Source organism: Mytilus edulis, chromosome 3 (assembly GCF_963676685.1).
Source record: "Mytilus edulis chromosome 3, xbMytEdul2.2, whole genome shotgun sequence".
In the NCBI taxonomy this organism is placed as follows: Eukaryota; Metazoa; Mollusca; class Bivalvia; order Mytilida; family Mytilidae; genus Mytilus; species Mytilus edulis.
The window spans coordinates 27,706,032-27,728,615 of record NC_092346.1 but is presented as its reverse complement, the minus strand read 5'-3'; the positions used below and the strand labels follow the sequence as shown (position 1 = coordinate 27,728,615).

General features: G+C 31.8%; 2 protein-coding genes across 2 annotated transcripts in view; both read left to right on the top strand.

The window, feature by feature from the left end:
- Positions 1-4,976: 4,976 nt before the first annotated feature.
- LOC139516135 (ADP-ribose glycohydrolase MACROD2-like) lies at positions 4,977-18,138 on the top strand. Its single transcript, XM_071306012.1, has 10 exons — positions 4,977-5,271; positions 5,960-6,094; positions 9,380-9,535; positions 10,006-10,101; positions 11,008-11,028; positions 11,908-12,011; positions 12,899-12,929; positions 13,722-13,801; positions 14,589-14,685; positions 16,041-18,138. The coding sequence occupies exons 1-10, from the start codon at positions 5,034-5,036 to the stop codon at positions 16,664-16,666; spliced, it is 1,584 nt and encodes a 527-aa protein (XP_071162113.1). The 5' UTR covers positions 4,977-5,033; the 3' UTR covers positions 16,667-18,138.
- A 3,231-nt stretch (positions 18,139-21,369) lies between these two features.
- The window catches only part of LOC139516131 (WD repeat-containing protein 27-like), a 31,983-nt gene continuing 30,768 nt past the window's right edge, over positions 21,370-22,584 (top strand). The window contains exon 1 of the mRNA XM_071306008.1: positions 21,370-21,906. Coding sequence (XP_071162109.1) covers positions 21,766-21,906 — 141 coding nt within the window. The 5' untranslated portion in view covers positions 21,370-21,765. The remainder of the gene's footprint in view (positions 21,907-22,584) is intronic.

Sequence of the window (22,584 nt, the reverse complement as noted above, 5' to 3'; positions counted from 1 at the left end):
GGAGTTTTTGCCCATCTTATATTTAGAATTATGCGTAAAGTCATATAACTCATTAACCATACATAATAAAGACCTAGGGTCTTTTGATTTGAGATCCTTGGTTTATGACCTTGAAATTGAGGTCAAGGTCATAGGTAATTTGCACGTTCTAGATTTTGACCTTTGCTTTAAATTCATATTTATATATTATAAAGCCATAGGAACTGACATTTTAGATTGATTTTTAATATTTTGATTATAAAATAGATCTTCACTTGTGGAAAGACCTTCAATTGTTCTTTGAACAATTGGTTTTTAATTATTAAATGGTTCATTGTAAATATTACAATGTATTATATGTAGATAGCCATTTGCTAATGATGGTATTTTTGTTAATTGAATATCACAACATTTGGATAGTTTTTCAACTGTTAGGTTTTTTTTACTTTGTTCTGGATTTAATACTTTGGATACCACTGGTTTAGCAATGAGAACATTTTGCACTATACATATAGAACACAACTACCATATGAATGTGTCGGTCCTTTGTAAGAAACCTGTAAAACAGGCCTTGTAATTTTTTGGTGTATATCTTGATTTCCCGATTGTACATTGATGTGGCCATTAGTTTTCTTGTATATATTGTTTAACATTTGACATTTCATGGCTATTTCTAACTGATTTATGTATAGTTTTTTTCTGATTGTAAAAATGTTGTATGGTTATAAGCTTTATTTCTTTTTCATCATTTTGTCTAGAGCTGGTGTCTGATTTATACCAATCATACCTCCCTTTTCTTTTTTTATGAATAATGACAACAGTTTGGTTTTAATTTTCATTTATGTATGTACATGTAACAATATAAAACAGTATATATACATGTATAATCTCATTCCATCATTAATATTGGTCATTGTCGGTATATATTTATCTTTAAGTTTAACAATGTACTGTGAAAGAGCTATCTTCTAACAGATACTTAGTATGTAATGGTTATTGTGAAACCACCGATTCAAAGGACAAGTTTCACTTAATATTGCCCAAAATAGCCTATACTATAAAACTCCAAAAAGTTCTCAATTTGGTTCGTAATTTGGGTTTATTTCAAAAGTCTTAACACTCAATAAATCAGTTCTTTTCATAAAAGTACATTTTATGTTCCAAATTTGTCAAAATGTGATGATTTTGGGCAATTTTCAGACCTGAAAGCTTTAAGCCTTTAGGAATAAAGATTTGGCCGCTACCTACATGTACCATCCAAAATGTTTTGTAACCAAAAGAATCCAAATCTGATATATATAATTCATCAATATAAAAACTTTTTAGATCTTGGATGGCAGCCAAGTTTAATTATGCCAAAAACAATTAAAGTTTTACCATAGTTATCTGTGGTATAATTTTCACAATTATTCAATGGTTTTGTTGTGTCTGATTTTCGAATAGAAAAATAAAGATGGCAAGACCTGAACGATGCCGCCGAATTTTTTTAAGTAACATATATGAACAACAGAGTCAGTGTGGGGCCACTAAGCTAAACTGCCCGCTTTGCACCAGCCAATATAAATGAATGCCTAGGGTGGGAATCGAACCCACATACACCAACTCTGTTGTCCCTATATTTTTTTTAAAAATAAACAAAAAATTGTCAAGAACAAATTTAAAAATATAGCGCTCATAGGTTTGTCTCAATAAAGATTTGCTTAGTTTGCTCATGCAGTATCCCAATATTGCTCTCAATAGTATCATAGGCGGATCCAGGGGGGGGCCCTGGGGGGCCCGGGCCCCCCCTTTCATGGGAAAAATTTGGTTGATTATATAGGAAATCACTGAAGCATGACTGGAGCGGGCCCCCCCTTAGGTCAACCACAGGGCCCCCCCTTATGAAAAGTTCTGGATCCGCCACTGAGTATAAATAGGCTCGTGTGTGCTTAAATAACCATTAAGATTAGTCTCAATATTGATATATATCTAACTCAATTGAGTAGATCTAGCTCAAATTTTACTCAACATATAACTGATCATATTTGCTCAATTTAAGATCTCATGGGTGCTCATAGATAAAGTTAACTGATTGTATTTCTCATAGATATAACTAATCATATTTGCTCAATTCAAGTTCTCATATGCACATATTCATGTACATTTGTATGTGTGAACAAATGTCTAATATAAGTTACTAAAATTTTACATGGATATGGTTAAACATTTAAATTAAATAATGCTGTAGAGAATGATAAGCACAAGTATGTCATCAAATTATCATATAACTTTGGCGATACATGTCAATACTACAAGCTAAGGAAGACTTAAAAAACAGGACAGTTAATCTATATTTATATCTCCAAAACTGTAAGGTTTCTCCCAATATATCTATAGTAATTCAGTAAATGTGATTAACCCAAATTCTGACATTTCAGTGTAAAGTAAGACTCTTGATTTCACGAGCAAGAGTCTTTATACACTCAAAAAGAGTCCAACTCTATAGATGAAAGAAAAAGTCTTCTCTGAATATTATATAAACAATAAATTCAACCAATAATTATATATTAGAATTACTTACATAGACATAGTCAAAGTCATTACAAATTCCGCGTATTTTCCAGTCAAGGGGACATATTCACATATACTAATGCAACAAACTAAGTCGGAGAAGTAGCAAAATTCCGAAACAGTATCTTAAAAAACAGAAAATAGTTCCGTGTGTGTGTCCAAGTGATCAATCTACTTGTTATTTACGAAGAAAAGAAATTTAACTCAAAAAATTGTTGAGATCTTTATAAAAACAAATTGTTGTTATAAAAAATACACAAATAGTAACCTTATCTTTAAAGGCCTTGCAGGTTCTTGTTACTCCTACCCAATCTGCTGGTATTTTCAAAATGGCTGCGGGGGACGTGACCTGATAATTTATTTTAATATTATGACAGATTAAATTTTCCTGGTTTTGCTACGTTAATATTATAGACAAATATATGCTACAAACGGTTTAAAAAGGTTACTCCAAATCAAATAATTGAAATATAATTACCTTTCTGTGTATAAATGTGTGAATTGATTTCCTCTCGATTTTCTACACGCTCGCTCTTGCCCTCTTGCGCACTCGTGGTATTCATCCGCAACAACAATTTTTTGATATTGAAGATCGTTTGATTAAAATACAAATATTTCTAACGACAAAACATTTTCATATTATAAATTTTGCATTAAGAAAAATTAAAAAAAATGAGTATCCATTGAAAACATGAATTTAAAAGAAGTGATACGGAATTTTATTCTGCACTATATAGGTCCGCGGGTCCATAATGTCGCTTATCATTCAAAAACTAATTATATATGCATCTCTTTGATCTTTGCGCGAATTGAAAAGTAGGCGATGGCAATACACCCGAGGCCCCTCAGGGGCCTCTGATGTAACAACCAAAATCAGCGATAGACTGTAAACTATAAAGATTGAATTAGAGTTAAACCCCGCCACATACTGTATGTGCATGTTCCAAATCAGGTGCCTGTATTTCAGTGGATGTTGCTGGTTCATGTCTGTCATATTTGTTTTTAGTAAATTGTGTTGTTATACATTAGGCCGTTAGTTTTCTCAATAGATTGTTTTTTCATATTTTCATGTCAGGGCCTTTCATGGCCTACAATACGGCATGTGTTTTGCTCGTTATTGAAGGTCGTTCAGTTGCCTATAATTGCTTACATACAATTCATTTGAACTTTGGTGGCTATAGTTGTCTCCGATGATTGGTAATCGTACCGCATTTCCTAATTTTTATAAAATAAATTGTTGAAAACTACAAGAAAGAGCTCCCCGATTCACTTAGAAAGACTACCACAACAACACATTCGAACAATAACTTAAACAATCTTACTGACTTCAAACACTTTAAATCAGACGAATGAGAACTATGGCATTATAAACATACAAAATAAAGACAAAAAACTGGCCTGAGTTCTTACAGTCCTTTCACAATATGTTAAATTTTACAGATCATTCATATAATTTCAGATATAATCTCACACACATTTTATTTACCCCCACCCAGGAGTACAAAGTATGGCAAAAAGAGGTTTTGGTTTGAGGTAGGAAAATTTGGTGAAATCCCTACCTATAACTCTGCATGCACCGAGAATCTCTAATTTTGGACAGATCATACGTTACATTTCAGCATGCTTCTTTAGCTTATTTAGACTTTAACTTTGTCGTCCCACAGCTGAAGTATTCTAGTAGTCACTCAGTGATCTGTTTTTTGTTTGGTATTATTTCGTCCCACAGCTGAAGTATTCTAGTAGTCACTCAGTGATCTGTTTTTTGTTTGGTATTATTGTAATTTATTTATTCATGAGTGTTTTTGTCTCTTTGCTAACCACTGTTAAATATTTAATGTGTTAAGCTTGGATGGTTTGATTTATACATGTTGCTTATTCATCATAATATGCAAGTGTTTTATCTATAGGCAATGGCTATTTTGTCGGGTCTAGGTAAGTGGAAGCCGAGTTAAAAACTCAGCGGAAGTTCTTTATTAATTTACAATTTTGCACTTCTAAGAACTGACTATCATGGCAAAAGCAAAAACTATATTATTTTTGAAGCTATGTGATTGATTTTGTTTAAGTGTGTAATGTTTTATCAAATTTATGATGCAATCAGACTTTTAACTTTCATTTGTTTACAACAAACAGTTAAAAAAAAAATTTGTATACATACATGCATTTGAGGACTTTGAGGTCATTTGACTGTGTGACTGATTTTGGAAATAATTTCAACTGCACATTTTGAGATGATTTTATTGCAGCAAATGTGTTATGTCTCTACTATTAAGGACGTATCCTCTCACCAAATTTAAAAAAAACGAGCTTTACAAAACCTTGAAAAACGGGAGTAAAACTTACTAGGTTTTAAAATATATAAAAGATCATAAAAAGACTCTAAAAATAGTGTCAGCGCACCGGATAATATTATCTGAACCGTCCTTGTTCCCGACTTTGTAATTATTGTTAAACTTCCGCTGATAAAGGAAGCAAGATATGTTTCTGTTTGAAGTTTTCTTATTATGAAGAGATTCCATTCACTTTACGTATACTTCACTCAAACGAAACGAATTTTACGAACATTTAAAACACCAGAAAGAACGTTGTCAACAGCTTTTATTACAAACAGCAGCAAGAAAAATAGGAATATTCTTGGCTTTCCACTTTTGGTTTCGGTTGGCATGGAAAGAAATAAAGAAACACCACAAAATGAGCCTATAACTCGACAAAAGTATAGTACCAAAATAAAAGAACAAAAGGGTGAATGACCATTTGTTTTAAATAGTTGTTCCTAGTACTTACTTGATAGGAATAAAACGCAGAAAAAAAGGGGGGGGGGGGTAATTATGTTGAATATGTACAATGTGGATACATGACTATACCTCTTATCAATTTCAACTGTTTAATAGTTCCTTTAGCAGAAAAATAAATAAATTTGAAATGTGCTTAAAAGCAGTAATTTGTATGACAAGTCTGACCACAATTTCATTGCTCTATAAGGTAACAGATCGAGACTCAAATTATGAATCATAATGCAAAAAAATATCTTCTTAATCTTACTGTTGGACTCATCATGACCAAAAATGATGAGTCCTTCAAAAATCCTTAGTGAGAACCCTGTTATGAGTTACATTGGAAGGTACTGTGGATTCATTATTACCCTTGGAATACCAATTGAGTCACAGATCTAAATGTACAACAAAGTATGAATTTAGATATACAACAAATAAAAATTGAGAAAATGGGGAATGTGTCAAAGAGACAACAACCTGACCAAAGACAAATTTTATATACATTTGTAGGCTTACAATGTACATTTACATACATGTACATGTAATATCTACAAAAATAAATCTTTTCCTTATTAATGCATGAATTGGAACTGAACAAAAATTAATGAATCCTACAGTTAATACAATCCTCTTATAATCTTTTACATTTCTTGCAGATAAATTTCTGCATATGCCATTAGAAGAAAAGAGGCAAATTTATAAATGTAGAAATAAATACAATACACTGGAAGAGGTACAGACATGGGAGGAATATTATAGTGAAAACAAAGTTAAATTATTAAAGAAAGTTGGTGAGTATTTTCACAGTACTGTACAATGTACATATATATTCTGTCTGTTTCAATACATGTACATTGTAGTTTCCAGACAATACATTGTGTAACTTGTGTTTAAAGAATTGATCTCTCAAAAATTGTAATACAAGTTTCCATACTACAAAGGAAAGACTGGGATTGAGTTTGATGGTTATTGCGTGCTCCAAGAGGGGTCAATTTTTTTAAGGGGTTCATATTTTATTTTCTCAAAATTTTCAAATTTCAAATTTTTAAAAGTTTCAAGAAGAAATCGTCAACTGCACAGTATTGCGTGCTCCAAGAGGGGTCAATTTTTTTAAGGGGTTCATATTTTATTTTCTCAAAATTTTCAAATTTCAAATTTTTAAAAGTTTCAAGAAGAAATCTTCAACTGCACAGTATTGCGCATTAGATTTGTAAGATCATTGAATTGACCACTTTATTTTGTGTCAGAAACCCGTACATGTATTATGTCAAAAACTTGTGTTTAAATTTGCCCCAACTGTTCAGGTTTGACCTCTGCAGTGGTTTCAGGCTGCATTGAGCGAAGCAATTTATCACACTGTATTTCGAATGATCAAGTTATTTATCACTGGATATTCAATAGAAATACAAAATGTCAAACCTGCTAGATAATGTACATGTATCACTAATATTAAACAAAAACCTGTGTATTAAGACCATTAACTGTTGTGTACTTTGTACAGAGTGAATTCGAACCTGTATTAAAAGACCATTTTTAGCACTCCCTTAAAGTCATATGAAACGAGTTGCTGGTGAAAAATAACGTTTAACCAATTCTTGAACCAATAAAATTGAGAATGGAAATGGGGAATATGCCAAAGAGACAACAACCCGACCATAGAGCAGACAACAGCAGAAGGTCACCAACAGGTCTTCAATGCAACGAGAAATTCCCACACCCGCAGGCATCCTTCAGCTGGCCCCTAAACAAATATATACTAGTTCAGTGATAATGAACGCCATACTAAACTCCAAATTGTACACAAGAAACTAAAAGTTAAAATAATACAAGACTACAAAGGCCAGAGGCTCCTGCATGTACATGTATATCATGTATATATCATAAACTTAGTCTTCTGTGCATGATTTTATCATTTTTATGCCCCACCTACAAAACGATAGTAGAGGGGCATTATGTTTTCTGGTCTGTGCGTCTGTTCGTTCGTCTGTCCGTCCGTCTGTCACTCCATCCGTTCGTCCTGCTTCAGGTTAAAATTTTTTGGTCAAGGTAGTTTATGATGAAGTTGAAGTCCAATCAACTTGAAACTCAGTACACATGTGCCCTATGATATGATATTTCTAATTTTAATGCAAAATTAGTGTTATGACCCCAATTTCACCGTTCACTGAGAAAATGATAGTGCAAATTTCAGGTTGAAGTTTTTGGTCAAGGTAGTTTTTGATGAAGTTGAAGTCCAATCAACTTGAAACTTAGTATACATGTTTCCTGTGATATGATCTTTCTGATTTAAATGCCAAATTAGAGTTTTTACCCCAATTTCACGGTCCACTTAACACAGAAAATGATAGTGCGAGTGGGGCATCCATGTACTATGGACACATTCTTGTTTACGTTAAGATATTGTATAATCGTCAATTTTATTTCTCTCTGTCTGTTATGATTTAACAAATATGGCAATTCATTAATTGCTGTGTTTTGAAGCTGTAGTTTACCAATTGTCACCTTGTAGTAAACAATCAACAAAAATTGAGCACGTGTTTAACATATACAATCAGATAATTGTTTATTTTATTGACAGATTCATGCGTATTGCAATCACCTGATTTTTATGAGTCGGGTCATGCTAAGGTCACTTGCATATACAGAAAATATGTCGGCGAAATTGCTTCCTGGAAGCAAGCAATTAAAATAAAATAAACTTTCTTCTGAATGTGGACAAATTAAAGAGTTTCTTCAGAAAAAAGTATATGTCCATAAGTTTTATAATGAAAACTATCCATTTAGTTATGAAAATCATATGCATCATTTTTTTTTATTTGAGGTTTCATATGACTTTAAGGTTTCTTAATACATCCAGGAACATTTTAAACGGGTATTCAGTTTAAGGTTAATTTTCCTCAAGTTGAATTGCATAAGATTCAATATATAACAATTACCAGTATATATAAGGATAAGTGTTAAGGTATAATTTGGTAAGGAGAAAACACAGAAATTACCTCTGAACTGCGAGTCTACAACCAAAATTTTGCTAGAATTACAACAACTTATATATCTGAATTTGCATATTATTCTTATCTTTCATAAGAGTATTTAAAACAATGTAAAGTTTGGGTTTCAAACATCATTCAACAAAAATATTCACTAAATACAACATTTTCACCTTATTAATATGTTGATTTATTTTTAAAGAAAATCATATTTATATAGAAAAATCATTTCTTAAAATGCTTCAAAAAATCTAATTCTGATTAATTCAGTGGTTATAAGTGTGTTTAAGTGAATCATGGTATGAGAGCCATCAAACTCACTCACAAAATCTTGTCACACACTAGAGTCATTGATAGTCATGATAGTAGGAAAAACAAATCAGTGGGAAATGACTAATTTATATTCTTTGTTTCAGTTTCAGTTTTTGCATCATTTATAATTATAGTTTATGAAACATTGGTACAGTACACAATTTCCTTCTCTTTAAAAGTGAAGCATTTTTTACATTCAGGATTAAAAATAATTAATCATCGGAAAAAAAGAACCAAAAATAGGATGATTGTTTTTGATTTTTTATGGTAAAACTTAGATCAAAGCAAAAGACAAAACAGATCGTCATCAACATAAACAAAATATATAAATAATGATAAAATTAGACCAACTCTTATAGATTTCAGTATCAAAAGTTGAAAGCCTAAATTAGGTCTGAGAACAAGGTCAAACCTGTCTTTGACCCTTGACAGACAAAATGACTCACTTTCAACAAACTTATTATTGTGAACCAAATAAAACTTTTCCACAGAGTCATTTTCTTTTGGTCGAACTTTTTTTAACTTTTGTAAGTTCTTTTGTCCCATTGAATAAATACACTAACTATGTTCTCTATGTAGTTTATTCGCTGGGACCTTTTGATTTTTTCTAAGAGAAATCTATCACTCATTGATTTTTTTTACCTAAAATATATTAGTCTTCAATGGTCTTTAAATAGACAAAAGTACATGTTTCATACTCAAAAACTGCTGAAGTAAAACATATTCTCTATTTATTTTGTATTTTGTAATGTCTTAACAAGTAAACAATGTTTTCAGCAAAGAAGAGTAATTTAGGAAAGAGTCATGGTGAGAGAAGAGAAGTAAGACCAGATCTAAACAAGAAGGTGTCCCTATGGAGAGGGGATATTACCACACTGGAGATTGATGCCATTGTCAATGCTGCTAATGAATCCTTGCTAGGAGGTGGAGGAGGTAAGATATACAGACGAAACAATCAAAGCTTATTTTCATGTAACTGTAAGGTGAGGGGGAGGGGGCATTACAATTTGGCATTTTTTTTGCCCCTGCAACTGAAAGTTTGGGGGTATATTGTTTTACCCCTGTCTGTCCGTCAATCTGTTTTCAGTATCTCTCACATTTACATAGGAGTCAAGCAATTTGTTTTTATAGTTTTGAAATGTGAACTTTTAAAATTAAAATAATAATATTTCTTGAAGAAAAAGCAGCACAAACATTTTTTTTATTAGCTTTTAAGTACTTTATAATTGCTAATGAGACAACCATTCATACAAATATAAACATCAGAGATGCAAACGACTACAGGTCACCCTATGGCCTTCAGCAATGAGCAAAATTCATCATTATAGTCACATTATTAGGTTTGACGATAAAATTTGAATGACAATATTATATCAGGCTATCCACTTTTTTTTTTATCTTAGTGGATGGAGCTATACATCGGGCAGCAGGGAAAAAACTTGTAGAAGAGTGTGCTACACTTAAAGGTTGTAGAACTGGCCATGCAAAGATCACTGGAGGTAAGTTTATAGAAGAAACTCAGTCATGAACCACATGTAGACAACAGAGTTGGATTGAAGACTCAGAAAATGTAGACATGATCCTCGATATCAGTATTGCCTGTCAGAGTTTTTGCTTCATGCTCCAAAACATTTCCCCTAGATCTCTGTTGTAAAAAACATCTTCAGTACAAGTCATTAAATGCTTCCTATAGTGCATGTTTAGCTTGTTCATACTATATTGGTGGTACCTTAACTTGTTTTGATCATGGATGACAAATGGAATAGTAATGTGTCCTGAAAACACATAAAGAGGCTGTTTTGTGACATTATGAGTAAATAAAAAAGTATTTGTTTTCAATTTTGCATTAATACTTCAACTTTAGGAAAAATTCAGATTTCACTTAAAAGTAAATAAAGGTTTTTATTGCACCCTGCCTTTTTGAAATTATTAAGAAACTAAGGTTCCAACTCCCTCAGACAATGTTGATAATATGTTGATTTGGCTAGTTTAGGAATCTTAATTATTTAGGTATTTTATACCCTTGGTTTTTAATTTTGCGAATCAAACCTACCTGATGAAGGTTAATTCAGTACACTGCTTCAACTTTAAAATAAAGTTCTAAAAAATTTAGCATGCATTTTTTATTGCCAAAATGTGGATAGAAAACTTCTATTACTTTCAAAACTGACAAATTATGTCCAAGAGTGCAACAACTAATAAAGAGCAAAGGCTTGGCAATTTGAACTCCAGATAAATTATCAGAAGCAATTTCAATCTTTAGAGATTAATGAAAGAAAGAGGGAGTAGGGTACCAGCGTACACCAATGAAACAGCAACACCACAACAACAAAAAACAAAAAAAACTCAAAGACCTAAATTTTACATTATTTTGTGAAATATTTAATGAAAATTTTATTTTTTAGGCTACAAATTACCAGCTAAATGTAAGTATAAATTGAATATCAAGTATTATCTTAAACAGAGTCCTTTAAAGTGGTTTCTAAAGGGTCACATAATGCTTAAGGGAGATAAGTCTTGTTAGTCAACAGAAGGTTTGAACAATATAGTGCATTAAACATGTTAAAGCAGCTTCATATCGACACAAACTTGAATTTCCAAAGTATGAAATGTCTGCTGTTATATTTATATGTATTGGTATTTTGAGAGTTATTTTACAGAAATCTGGAAATTGGTTCAGTTTCGGTCTAAAGAAAATTCAGAAAATGATTGCTGCAATTGTCAACCAAATGTTGATTTATTCACATTCTTATCAAATTATGGTTCCTCCATGGGTTGCTTTCATTGTATGCTGTCAGTTGAAATTTTATGCATGTAAAATGGCAGTGAAAGGGTTCAGATCTAAATAATGAGTATTATGTATTTACAACTATTTGTTATTGATTTCAATGTTGTATTGTGGATAAGAAAAAAATATCTTGTACCGGTATTTCATACTTAAAAAAATAAAAAATCTTGATCATATATTATAAATTAGTTTGTCAAAGTTACCATATCTAGTATAACATACAAATACTTGTAATGTGAATTTATCTATTTTTTGGTGGTAACAATTTTCTTGGATTGAGCAAAAAAAGTATTTTCCTGGATTTTTTATCTCATGGTATTGCCAAAGTCTACATACAAGTCAATATAAAATTTCGTTCTTTCCTGAACAATTAAATTCCTGGTTCACCTTTACCTACAAAATCCTCAAAAGTTTGTATCCTACAAATAATAAGGAATCCATAAAATTGCAAAATAACTAACGTTACACAGGAAATATAATTAATTCTTCTTGACTAAAGGACAGATTTACTTTTTAGATGTAATACACACAGTTGGCCCAATAGGTGAACAGAAGGAGATGTTAAAAAGTGCCTACGTTTGGTGTCTGAAACTAGTAAACGACAATGAATTGGTTTCTGTGGTAAGTGTATAAGTGTATTTAAGTTGTCTTCAATTAGAACAATTGACCGTTTCAGTTTTTAAGACATTCTTGGTTATATATTTCAAAACAATAACCAAAACATTTTAATTGGTTTATAAAGTCTTTTAAGGTGGTACCCAACACTTTCACTAAAATTAATTTGGCTTGTTTAATTTTTATAAAATTTTGACAATGTACTTACTTTGACCCCTTTACAAAAATATAAAAATTTCAAAAATTTTGAACCAACCGTTTTGTCAGAAATATTACACTGCTTATATAGCAATTTGACAAACACTAATTTTGATCATTGAGAAGCTTAATATTCCCTTAACAACACAACGTAATTAAAACGTTTAGCTGATTTTACAGAGTTATCTCCCTGTAGTGTTAGGTACCAAATCAAAGACAAGAAAATTGGTATTATCTGCTTTTCAACATTTATGAGTGTTCAGGGAGTGTTGTATATATTTCTGCAGACTGGTACCCTTTGAACAAGTTTGTTAAAAACCCAGTTCTGCATATCAATTGTTTACAAAGCAGGAGTCATTTTCTGGACACATCAATGTGTCCTCATTATATTTTTGTACTATTTACCACTGGAGGTGATCCATTCATCTATTTAACAAGACATAATTTAAAGCGTTTGATGCTGAGATTCAGAAAAACATAGATTCACATGAATTTGATCTTTTTGAAAAGAAATTGAGATAGATAGTATATTTCTTCAAATACAGTGTTTGAGCTAAAATTTAGGGGCAGAGGGACACATTTTATATTTTGCACATTATATACAGTTACCGGGTAGGTTGATCTGAAAAAAGTTTGTTTACGTACAATTGAATATTTCGATGAAAATTTTAACAAGTAAGCATTTTCTTTTTTAGGCTTTTCCTTGCATATCAACCGGTATTTATGGTGAGTTCCAGTATTAATTTTCAATCAGTAATGTGTTTGTAATAGACACAGTTTCATCTTTCCTTTTAAGTATTTTCGTTCAACACGATAACAATAATCAGTGTTGCTTAGATGCTTAGAATATGCTTATAAAGGTTGCAGTCTTGTAATTGACTGCTTCATAGGCTTACATGCAAAACAGCTGATCTCTGAAAATAAAAAAATAAAAAATGCTACATAGAAAAAAAAATTCATGTTCATATCATGTATGTACTAATGTAAAATTGTGATTTAATCAAGAAAAAAAAGGGGGTCATGCCACGAAGAATAAAAAGTTACACAATCCTGAAGTCAAAACATTTTTTTTCTACTTTCTGTTTGCTATTTTTACTAGGCCGCACCACTTCCAGTAAACATGATATCCTTCCAATTTTTTTAAAGTCTATATATATGTTTCAATTCAGCATAAACCTATAATCAAACAGAAAAAAATTCAGAAAAAAATGCACTATTTTGTTTCCCTCCATGTATTGACATGCACCGGAAACTGGAGTTGTAATACAAGACTGGTACCTAAAAATGTAAGATGCAAATGTACTGAGTTAGTTCCCTTTAGTGAAGTCTTCCTCTTTATAGAACATATAGATTTTTTCCATGTTCCGGGGTTGGAACCCCCCTTTTTATTTGGCCGACCAATGCATTTAAATGGGGACATATAGTTGGAACCCCCACCCCCCTTTTTAAAATGGTTTGATCCGCCACTGTATGTCCTAAAACATTTTTAGTATTTAAATATTTTAATTTTGAATTTAGGCTATTCCAGTGAAAAAGCTGCTCCGGTGGCAATTGAAACTGTTAGAAAATTCCTGGAGGATAAAGAATTAGGAGAAAAGGTACATTTCAAATATAGTCTATACACAGCATTCTAAAATCTAAAACAGCCATACAAGGGATTTAAATGAATACCAGTATTGTTGCCATAACATTGTACTGAATAAAAAATACTGAAAAAAGGTTATTGCAAAAATAGTTTGTCTCAGTTTAAATTATATCAACATGCTTCCATCTGTGAGTAAGATCCTTGCTGATGGAAAGTCTATTAAGCAGTGGGAGATGTACTGACTCGTGCCAAAAGTGAAGATAATTCCAAGATGGCTGCCATATACAGTTGTCAAGTATCTGTCACTTTTCAACCTTTGTAGTGTAAAATGATTTGAACTCACCTAATACTTTGTGATGTTTCCTTTTGTCCTTATTTATTGCCTTAAACGTCTTGGATAAAAAAAATAATGAATTCTAAGGATATATTTGTTCATATGTTCCGAATTGCTGTCTTCATTTGAGCCTTTGTAGTGATGTAATGAGCCTGTTTTTGCAGTCCATTTTGTAAATAAACAGTAATATTCAGCTGTATTCAATTGGTAGGTCTTCAGTTAGTGATGAAATATCATAAAGTTAGTCACAGAAATTGACATTTAAAAAAGTTTAAGTCACGAAATAAGTATATATATTGAGTCATGACTCATGCAATCGGTGTAGGATTTTTATATCATATTCATATATCTTTACTAATGTTAGTGAAGAAAAAACTCCTACCAAGTGTATCAGAAGTTTTTATTTTATATTTTCAAACAGATATATTATTATTTTGTTGCTTAACTTTTTATTTTCTACTTGCAGATAGAAAGAGTAATCTTTTGTTTATTTTTACAAAAAGATGTGGATATTTATGAAGAACTTATGCAACATTACTTTCCTATAGAATCAGATGATAGTGGTATGGAATAATTTATGGCACATTGCTAAAATGCTAATTAGAAAAAAAAATCTTTTTGCTTAAATCCTATGTGTGCTGGTGTTTTTCAACTGTAAGCATTGGAGGAGGCATATTTTATATTTGCTTGATAGATTAATTGGTAAAACAATGACATAATGTGGATTCAAATATTTTCTTTGATACCAATTTTCGTGGATAGAGGGAAACTTGCATAATCATGGATATTGAATTATGTGGTTTTGGCAAAGGCTGCAAATATTCAATCAGAAAATTAGTATGAGCTTATGCTATAATGTTTTGTATATATATAGACTCTAAATAAATTTGACCTTGCACAGGCATGATAAAGTTTTAGGGGTTGAACTGGAAGTGTAAAGCCCAAAACAATTGATGTGGATAAATAGGTTTAATTATAAGGACATAAACTTTCCTTCCTCTTCCTCTTTTTTAGATTATTATATTGGAACCTGTTTATTTCATTTCAAATTAAAAAAGAAACTTAAAATAAATAAAATTGAGTGACTTTTTGATGATCGGAAGAACCTGTCTAAGTTGATTGTGTTGGAAAAGTCTATTTGCTGATACCGTAATTATTACTGTTATAAAAGACCCATTATAATGAGTTGTTTCCCATAAATTGTCACTAACAATGCAGAGCTAGTAGAGAGAGTGTGCTGAAATCATGTAATATTTGTGTCTTAATAGTGAGTAAATCACAAAACAAAAAGTCACTAAATTTAATAGAGCAGATTGGTACCCCTGGCATTGTTAACCTTGGCTTCGACAGGGTTGACAATGTTTTCTCAGGGTAACAATCTGGTCTATCACCCTCTCAGCTATGTCTTATTTGTATAATAAAAATTGTTTAAGACACTCATATATATATTACCTTCAACTATCATGCATTGCACATGCAGCTGCTCATTTTATCTGGGTAAGAATCAGTCTAAAACTAATAAAAGGAAACAACTTGTTTTAAAAGTGTGTAATAAAATAATCAAATTAAGGTGGTACCTAACACCTGAACTAAAATCAATTTGGCTCGTTTAATTTTCTTAAAATTTTGACAAATTATTTACTTTGACACTTTGACAAAAATATAGATAATCAAAAAAATTTAACCAACCGTTTAATCAGAAAAATTACACTAGTTATATAGCAGTTTGACAAACAATCATTTTGATCATTGAGAAGCTTAATATTCTCTAAGAAAACAATGCCGTTAAAACGTTCTGCTGATTTTACAGAGTTATCTCCCTGTAGTGTTAGGTACCACCTTAAATACTAAATATTAAAAGAGCAGAAATAAACTTTGTCATATGGAAATATGTAATATTTTTTATACTTATTTGTAGATAGATCTAACACGGTATCAGAAAAAGACGACAAAGTCTCAACTTTAGGTCAAAATACAGGTGAAAATGAAGATGTTATAAAAACTAAAAAACTGAAAAAGGACAATGAAATGAAAATCATGAATGAAAAAGTTATGGATGTGAATGACTTGGAAAATAAGCCTCCAGAGGATAAAATAGAAAATGTTTCTCAAGAAAATAAAACTGTGATTGAAAATAAAAGGGAAATTCAGTCAGAAAATAAAGCTTGTAAAGATCAGAAAATGGAAGATTCTATTCAAAACAAATCTCTGAATGAGAAAGAAATGGAAGTTGACTCCATGAATAAATCTTCAGACGACACAAAGACAGAAGACATATTGGAAAATAAATCTCCAGCGGAAAAGAAAATGGAAGTCAGTGATGGGGAGGGTTCTGAAAAGGACATGGAAACTAACACAACTAAGACACTTCTTTCTGTAACTAAAGAAGATGAAGAATCTTCATCTAAAACAAAAGAAGAAAATAAATCTCCTTCTAAAACAAAAGGAGAAAAAGAATCTTCTTCTAAACCAAAACCTTCAGGGACTGTTACAAAACCAATAACTAGAAAGGATGTAGTAAAGCAAGAAACCACATATCTTTAAAAAGTACTTTTAGCGGACATATTTAGGTTTTTTCTGAATGTTTGATAGTAAATATCCAGAAACAATTATTGGTTTGCTAATAAAATTCCAGACAGGCTTAAAGCTTATTACTTTTGATAAAAGCTTTGTAAAAATACTGAATGTTATGTTTTGCACTTGATCATGGTGTGAAAACGCCGGTTATTGTTGGTGGTACTTTGTTTCAGATTGTATTATATTTAGTATTTTGTTGATTATGAAAGGATTGTATTTTTACTAAAAAAAAAAAAACAACTGAATAAATGAATATCTATTAAAAGAAATAGTATAAATTTTGTGATTTGATAGAACCATGACATCAAGGAATATTAGCACACATAAAAAATTATTTTTTCACAGATGGATGAAGGGTATGTTATTGCGTTTCACAAACATTATCATTATACCACAACCAATGTTCAGAAGTAAAGATATCCATTTATAACATATCCATTTTATTTACTCTTTATTAATCCTCAGGAATTTTCTTAAGTATTGAAGTGAAAATTCTTCCAGAAATCCTTTATTTCATCTTTTTTTGATTTTAAAAGATAAATATCAAAACAACATTTGGCCAGATTTTAAATTTGCATTTGATTCTATAGTTCTTACACAGAAATAAGAAGATGTGGGATGGGTGCCAATGAGACAACTCTGCAACCAAGCTACAATGTGTTAAAAGTTATAGGTCAAAGTATAGCCTTCAACACAGAGCATTGGCTCACGGAACAGAATTTAATTCTCTCCCCATTTAGGCACCATTGCTGACATTTTGATGTACTGCAAATTCAGAATGTATGGATGTTTGCTATTAATATCTTTCACATTTCACTTATACTCTTCGAGAGTTACTTTTAGAAGTTCTCTGAAAAATTGCCTGACAGTATTTTTCTCTATTACAATCATTTTAACAGATTCATATTTTACCCCTATTTGGAATTTTTTCTTACATGTTAATATTTATTGTTCTCTCCAAACATTCCCTATGACATTTTAGTTTAATGACAAGTAGAAAATTGAAATTCAAGACTTTTGTCTTAATTTTTTTTAACTTTTCACAAATATTTGAAAAAATTGTCCTTTGCAATGCATAACAAAATTTCACCATAAGCGTGCCGTATATTTCTCCTCATTATTTAAAAGATACATATTAATATTAACACATTTGGTTTAGTGGTAATATATGTAGTTCTAATGCAAAAAATACCGTTAGTTTTACTCAGAAATATTCCATTTGTTTAAACTTTTAAGTTTTAACTTTTCAATCCAGGTTGCATTACGCGTATACATAACATATAGATTTGTAATTCATTGTCCTAAGGTCCTATGGAATGTTTTGCCCTTTAAATAACCAGATTGTTTTAGCAATTGTTGAAAGCTTTTTGTATGTATTTGTTATATACTATTTTCATTATATATTTTTGATTTCATATAGAAAAATAAAGATGAAAAATTTGTATTTTTTAACTTGCATGGCCACTGTGAAGTGTATTTTGGCTGTAGGAGCTTCTCTACATATATTGACTGAGATTATACTGTAAATTCAGAAATTATTGCGATGTTTTTATTATTGCAAAAAATGCAACAGGGTTATAATCCCAATAATTTTAACTCACATTTTTTTTTTATATGAAATAAATAGGATTAATAGCGATATTGCAAATGTTAAAATTCTCATTTTAGTCTAAAATATCAATGCCGCAATAATTGCTGCATTTACAGTAGCCAGTTTCAACTCATTATTGCTGTCTCAGTACCAGCGTCACAATAATTACAGAATATCATCAATGGAAAACAAGAAAGAAGAAGTTATAATACTGTACTACCTAGTGATAAAACCAGGTTTAATTCACCATTTTCTACATAAGTAAATGTCTGTACCAAGTCAGGAATATGAAAGTTGATTTCCATTTCATTTGATGTGTTTGACTTTTTAATTTTGCCATTGAAACATTTCCACAGAGTCATCTCTTCTTGGTCAAGGTATTTAGACTTGTGTCCTTTCTATTGTCCCTTTGAAAAAAATACAAAATCTATTGTTATCTGTGTAGTTGCTTCACTGGGATCTTTTAATTTTTTTTATGTCATATAAATTTGATACGTGCCATTCAGTACCAACTGAAATATGCAGTGAACATCACATGCATATGATACATACATATAATCTTTATATATTCATAAAAGGAGGGAAATTTACTAATGGATTGTTGATTAATGAGTGTTTTTGCGACTTTCAATACTTTTGTGCTATTTCATGACGGTCAGTAGTTATCAAAATGCATGCAATATTTGTCACTGAATTGTAAGAAAACAATTATCAATCAATCAATCATGGCTGTCAGTTTATATTGGATGAGGATGCCCACGTACCTGGAGTAAATTGATCTTCAGGAAAACTGACATTACTGAGAATCATTGACCCTCAAAGGAAAACTGATAATCCTGAGAACCACTGACTTTCACTCACACAGCCTTCGGTACGATAACTGACAACACTGAGCCACTGACCTTCAGTACGAAAACTGACAATCCTGAGAACCACTGACCAACCTTCAGTAGAAAAACTGACAATCCTGAGAACAACTGACCTTCAGTAGGGAAAACTTACAATCCTGAGAACCACTGACCTTCAATAGGGAAAACTGACAATCCTGAGAACAACTGACCAACCTTCAGTAGAAAAACTGACAATCCTGAGAACAACTGACCAACCTTTTTGTAGAAAAACTGACAATCCTGAGAACCAATGATCAACCTTCAGTAGAAAAACTGACAATCCTGAAAACCACTGACCTTCAGTAGGGAATACTGACAATCCTGAGAACAACTGACCAACCTTCAGTAGAAAAACTTACAATCCTGGGAACAACTGACCAACCTTCAGTAGAAAAACTGACAATCCTGAGAACCACTGACCAACCTTTAGTAGAAAAACTGACAATCCTGAGAACAACTGACCAACCTTCAGTAAAAAAAACTAACAATCCTGAGAACAACTGACCTTCAGTAGGGAAAACTAACAATCCTGAAAACCACTGACCTTCAGTAGGGAAAACTGACAATCCTGAGAACAACTGACCAACCTTCAGTAGAAAAACTGACAATCCTGAGAACAACTGACCAACCTTCAGTAGAAAAACTGACAATCCTGAGAACCACTGACCAACCTTTAGTAGAAAAACTGACAATCCTGAGAACCACTGACCAACCTTCAGTAGAAAAACTGACAATCCGGAGAACAACTGACCAACCTTCAGTAGAAAAACTGACAATCCTGAGAACAACTGACCAACCTTCAGTAGAAAAACTGACAATCCTGAGAACTACTGACCAACCTTGAGAAGAAAAACTGACAACCCTGAGAACCACTGACCAACCTTCAGTAGAAAAACTGACAATCCTGAGAACAACTGACCTTCAGTAGGGGAAACTGACAATCCTTAGAACAACTGACCAACCTTCAGTAAAAAAAAAAAAACAATCCTGAGAACAACTGACCAGTAGGGAAAACTAACAATCCTGAAAACCACTGACCTTCAGTAGGGAATACTGACAATCCTGAGAACAACTGACCAACCTTCAGTAGAAAAACTTACAATCCTGGGAACAACTGACCAACCTTCAGTAGAAAAACTGACAATCCTGAGAACCACTGACCAACCTTTAGTAGAAAAACTGACAATCCTGAGAACAACTGACCAACCTTCAGTAAAAAAAAACTAACAATCCTGAGAACAACTGACCTTCAGTAGGGAAAACTGACAATCCTTAGAAACACTGACCTTCAGTAGGAAAACTGACAATCCTGAGAACAACTGACCAACCTTCAGTAGAGAAAACTGACAATCCTGAGAACAACTGACCTTCAGTAGGAAAAACTGACAGTCTTGAGAACCACTGACCTTCAGTAGGAAAACTGACAATCCTGAGAACAACTGACCGAATTTCAGTAGAAAAACTGATAATCCTGAGAACTACTGACCTTCAGTTGGAAAACTGACTATCCTGAGAACCACTGATCATCAGTAGAAATCATCAGTAGGATAATTGACAATTCTAGTCAATTTCAAAAGAGGGACGAAAGATACCAAAGGGACAGTTCAAGTTAGAATTGAGCCAAGAGCACCTTCTTCGCTATTGGAGGTTTTATAATTACTATATAAAACATATATAAAGCATATAATTATTGATTTAAATTAAAAATAGATATATTGATTTAATTATTAATGAAATCATACTTGCTAGATCATTGAATGGTATCAGGATTGATTGTTGTTCTGCTTAAAGTGACATAGTCCAGTAGCAAATATTACATAAATCTTGATCTTTACAACAGTCCTAAACATGTCTTTGAATGGGGATTGCACACTAAAAATTATTAGTGCATTTTTAAACTTTTTTTATTCATGTAGGTCATGCAGCAAAAGCGCAGGAATTATACATTTTTGCAATTTATGTATTATTCTTTTAAAAGAAAATATGATACACCTGATACACAAAAAAAATAATTGGGTATATGTATTTGAAATGTTTTTAAAATTATTCAAACACACCCTATGTCTTAAAAATGTTATGTTTAATCATGAAATTAATGATTGTAACGATATCTATTTCATAATTCGTCCGTTGTTGTCCTTAATTAAAAAAAAAACACCGGTATTTGGGTAAATCTTCATAGAAAATCCGATTGCCTCCCTTGAAAGAGTTCTTCAGGGCACTATGGAAATTGTGACGCTTTTTCAGAATTCGCAATGTGTTCTGTAAAATTATTAAAAGATACGAAAGACACAATTTCAAAACGGTTTTCGTAGGTAAAATTCATGAAGAACCTTCAGAAAACACATGGAGCCTTCAAGTAAAAGTAAAACCTGGAATGACACCATTTATTTCTGGCAAAAATACTTATGAGTTGGATAATTTTAAATAATAAATAGGAATTAACAGATTAACATCTTTAATTCATGGAACAGGAATGTTTATGTTTACATTTAATAAAAAGATCATACAAGACATACAATACTCAACAAAAATTATATCTTATCAATGTCAACGACTGGTGATTCAGAGACGACCTGAATAAAATGGAACTTCAGTATTTAAAGAACATTAGAACTGCCTTCAACCCTGCTCATATTCAGATAGCACTTGATGGAACTTACTTAGCGCTTCCATTGACTCGTACAACTGCAGGTGTGTGGAGTTTGCAAGATTTGTCATTCAAGGTAATTTGTAAATAATAACAAATGAATAAGGAAAAAGGGGCTTGATTAATTTCATGACACATGTCAACGTATATTTGTTCTGCATATCACTGGAAACTTTGTTATAAACATTTTCATAATATCTATTCCTGTTGGAACAAATATTCTCTACCATTTATTCCGTCAGGGACATATACTGTAATATTTTTTCCTTTTGGAACTTATATTTTGAAGGAACTTCTATATTCCGTGACAGCCAAGGCCTTCTTCTTCTTCTTCTTTCAAACGAAAATTTAAACACTCTAGGGACTTTTTCTACTTGTAATGTATGTCTGCCCGGACATATTTTCCAGGACAAAATTATCTCTTACAGAAAACCTTGAGTAGAGGCTGAGACTACGTACTATAACACATAGTAGTCTCAGGTAGAGGTAAGCATACACGGTATGTACATGTAGTACAGAATATTAGTGCAAGTTAACACTCTTCAAAGTTCCAGGCATATAACATTGTATAAACGGTGAAAATATGGGGCACAGCTCTATATTTTGATATTTGAAAACAAAATAGTAGTGCATATGAATTAACTTCACTTTCTACATGATATTTTTTTTTCAAAACTTCCTGGGACTATAATACTACATGTACTAATCATGCTAATAGTCCCAGAAACTTATAAGCAAAAGCAAAACAGACAAA

Coding starts and splice junctions, on each gene's coding strand:
- LOC139516135 (XM_071306012.1), top strand. CDS start 5,034: ATGAAGAGATTCCATTCACTTTACGTATACTTCACTCAAACGAAACGA. Junction 5,272..5,959: donor CAAAATAAAAGAACAAAAGG/GTGAATGACCAT, acceptor CATTTCTTGCAG/ATAAATTTCTGCATATGCCA. Junction 12,930..13,721: donor CATATCAACCGGTATTTATG/GTGAGTTCCAGT, acceptor TTTTGAATTTAG/GCTATTCCAGTGAAAAAGCT.